Raw genomic sequence first — 3,911 nt, forward strand, 5'->3', positions numbered from 1 at the left:
GCTTTGGATCATTGGACCTAGACTTTTGTTTTGGCGGTAAGCAGAATGCGGTTATTTTGGTGCTTTACATACCAAAATTTAAGATTCCAACATGGAGCGTAACATAAAATCTCCTATCAGTAGAGCATGATTTTGTGTGATATTTGACTTGTTTAGAAGACCTAAACCAACACCGCTTAATTTGATAATGTACGGGATTGAACAAAAATTGTTAGTTATTAGGGACAAGGTCATATCTTTCGAGCGAAAGAAGAATTCATTTTCCTGCATGTGAATTCACCATTGGATCGCACGATGGTAGCTTCCAAAGCTAAGCAAGTCGATGAATGAAATAACTCGAGTGCTTTGAGAGCTGTGTATAGCACAATTCAAATGTCAACGTCGCGAAAGAAGATCAATCATTCTTTCACACGAAAGATACAATAAACCCCAATTATTAATATACGCGACATAAATCAAAAATGTCATAATATGATATAATCCAACTGCCATCATCAAGAAGATCAATCATTCTTTCACAGGAAAGATACAACGGACCAGTTATTGCTATACACTACATAAATCAGAAATGTTATAACACCAGTGTGTCGGTTAGCCCATCGTTTACCGTTATTTAGAATCAATGGTTTAATTCGTTACCCTGGAAAAAAAAAAAAAAAAAAAGTTGAACTGGACTTCCAATTCCTTACTATAAATAAAAGATTAAGCACTCACCGGTAAATGCTGGCAATAACACTGCTAGAGAGCCTAAGAAAAACTACCTTGACCCGACCTTCCCTCCCTACCGTCAGCCTCCAAACTATCTCCCTTCCCTTCCCAACAACAAAACAAGATCAGAGAACACCAAAGCCAACAACCTCCTCTTCCCATTCCCTAAAACCATCCTCCTCCTCTCCCTTCCATCTTCCCCCATAACACTCCAAAATGCTGACCAACATGATAACGAACCACATCTAGCAATACCACAACCATGACACCACCAAGGCCATGGTGGCGTCGTGCCGTCGCAACTCTCAAGGACCACCGCAGCCTGTGTGCTACGAAAATGACCGTGCCATGGCGCCACTCCGGCGGCGACAGCAACCTTGAGGCTGCTGTCATCCGGGCGACGAGCCACGACGAGCGGTCCGCAAACCAGAAGCAAGCAGGCCGGCTCTTTGCATGGGCCCACAGCTCCCCGACCAGCTTTGACCTCATCATGCAGGCCATCACCCGCCGGGTGTCACGAACGCGCAGCTGGCCGGTCGCCCTCAAGGCCCTCATGCTCGCTCATGGCCTCCTCCTGTGCTGCTCTGCCTCTGCCGCCACCAGCAGCCGCCTTGGTCTCCCATTCGACCTCTCAGGCTTCTGCGACCGCTCCGCCAAGCCTCCCAAGGCCGAGCGGTTCTCTGCCTTCATCCGGGCCTACTTTTACTTCCTCAATTACCGGTATACCTTGCCGGAGGAGCAACAACAAGGAGGATCGGATTGTTATAGTTTAGAGAGGTTGGAGACCATGCAAAGGCTTTTGGACCTCATGATGCAGATCAAACCGACACCGGAGATCAAGATGGAACTGGTTTTGGAAGCCATGGACTGCGTGCTGGTCGAAATCTTCGAGGTCTACAGCAGCATTTGCAGTGGAATTGCTAGTTTCCTTGTGGGAATTGTTGGGCTTTCTTCGCGAAGGAGAGGGGGAGAGCAGGAAAGGAGGAGAGCCTTGCAAGGGATAAGAGTGCTGAGGAAGGCAGGGGAGCAGTGCTCCCAGCTCTCTGCCTACTTTGAGATGTGCAGGGAGCTGGGAATTTTGAATACTGCCGAGTTCCCGCCAGTGGAGAGGATTCAAGAAGAGGACATCAAGGAGTTGGAGAAGATGGTAATGGGCAGCATTCCAAAAGGTGACTTGGAGGCTTTGGGTGGGAGAAGAGATGGAGGGGTCAGAGAAGAAGAGAAGAGGTGTTTGACTGGGCGTTCAAAGACAATAGTTACAGAGAAATGGGAGGTGTTTGAGGATGACAGGGGGGTGGAGGAGGAGTATCATGGGAACCCTTTTGTGGGCTCCTCATGGGAGGTGGTGCCATTAGTGAGCAAGAACTCAATAGAGGGGTTATGAGAGAGTACAACTGCTGCCTCTCCATGTATGCAATTCCAGCTTTAGCTCAGCACCTGCCTGCCTCCTGAGGTGGAGGTTACGTGCTTGTTTCCCCATGAGGCGGCTTCAGAGAAACTTGAAAAGACCATGTTGACGTGGGTGGAAGCATGATGAGAGCATGATCGACCAAATGTCAATAGGGATGCAGCCAGCCACAATTTTTGGTTGATCCATGCCCACTGGGGCTCGCCCGCACCACACCCACGGCGATAGGTGGGATATGGAAACTGGTTGAACTATGTCGCAATGAGCCCGAGAGGGTCCATATGTAAACAGAAAAGGATTAAAAATAAAGGAACAGTTATAAATAGCTTCCCTGAGGCGCAAGTTGAGCATGTTCTACAATTCTGTCCAACTTGAGTGCTTAGCATTCATTTACCACTTGGGACTGAACTACTTATCTCGATGTGTACTTTTGGTATCTGATCATTGTGATCACTTGGATAAGCTTCAAAATATCCCTATGGTCCTCGAACCTTGGCAGTGGCAATAACAAGGAACACTGTATGGGCTAAATCTACGGCTGAAGCAGCACAAACACACTGCATCATCTAGGAATGTTGTTTACCACAAAAAATTCTCGAGTACCATAAATGAATGCCATAATTTTGACCCCAGAACCTTCCTTCGATTGGACTTTGGAGGAACTTGCCAGCTGAAAGAACCTTTGCTACTTAATGGAAGAGTTCAATGGCTTTTCAATTGCGTTTAACAGTCAGATGCTTCACATAAGAGTCGGAAGGGAAAATAAACCGCAAGCAGAGAGCCAGAATGAGCAACCTGTGCTACATGAATAGCTAGCATAATCCAAACTACAGCCATTACTGATTTGCCATGGTAAACAAGCAGCAGTCAGAAAAAGAGGGGGGAAAAAGGATAGATTAGAACTAAGCACGAACAGATCAAGCGCACTAGCACAGAAACAGGCTACTCCAGTCCCGGCTAATATCTGTGACAAGTGGTGATGAGTAGGTATCTACAAAGCACCATATACTGTAAGCTTCACTACACTGTAAGCTTCACTACAGAAACTTGTAGAGACATGTCAAAGAAAACCCTCCACATCATTAACCAGAGCTCTCCATTCTAGTTAACAAATCTGTTTATAATCCATCATAACTATCATCAAAATATTGACTTGTAAACTGTCTACAATACATACACTAGTACGGACTTGAAATACAAGCACAATCATCATAGAAATCCTTCCAATAGAGCAAATCCCAAAACAATCATATATTAGAATACTGTGCTGCAAAATTTTCACCGGAGAATGTCTTATATTTATCAACTGAGTGCTGTCAAGCAGGGTATCATTCGAAAAGTAAGCCATAATCAATGGGTATCCTGATGGATTTACAAAAATTCTCGATTTCAACTTCTGTGCAAGAAATAGGTTGTGAGCAATTTAAAGTAGGGGCAGGGCTATTGGAAAAACGAAGCTCGGTACTAGAAAATTTTGGGCAGGAATAGACTAGGAATATTGCATAAAAACCAGACATTTGATTTCACAGTTATTATCGTAAAAACAAGACCAACAGCTCGTGTTTTCAGAGCCACCATTGTCTCGTAGTCTATTTAACAGTTCTTTCCCCAACAGCATCACCACCATTTCATTATCTGAGACTCATAAATCCTCCAACATACTTATTAAACAGTTTCCTTAGACGGCACATGAAATCTGTGAAACGAACATCATGCGACATATTTAACAATACATAATAGCAAAACTCTACATCCAAAATAACAATCTAGTTCATATCAAACAATCAGTATATAA

General features: G+C 44.6%; 1 protein-coding gene across 1 annotated transcript; it reads left to right on the top strand.

The window, feature by feature from the left end:
* The first annotated feature begins 565 nt into the window (after positions 1-565).
* Positions 566-2,751, top strand: LOC105056410 (putative clathrin assembly protein At1g25240). The gene has a single exon (XM_010938598.4). The coding sequence runs from the start codon at positions 971-973 to the stop codon at positions 2,090-2,092; it is 1,122 nt and encodes a 373-aa protein (XP_010936900.1). The 5' UTR covers positions 566-970; the 3' UTR covers positions 2,093-2,751.
* The last annotated feature ends 1,160 nt before the right edge of the window (positions 2,752-3,911 follow it).

This window comes from Elaeis guineensis, chromosome 13 (genome assembly GCF_000442705.2).
Source record: "Elaeis guineensis isolate ETL-2024a chromosome 13, EG11, whole genome shotgun sequence".
Taxonomy (NCBI): domain Eukaryota; kingdom Viridiplantae; phylum Streptophyta; class Magnoliopsida; order Arecales; family Arecaceae; genus Elaeis; species Elaeis guineensis.

What these genes read in the sequence shown, in the direction of transcription:
- LOC105056410 (XM_010938598.4), top strand. Translation starts at nt 971, where the DNA reads ATGACACCACCAAGGCCATGGTGGCGTCGTGCCGTCGCAACTCTCAAG.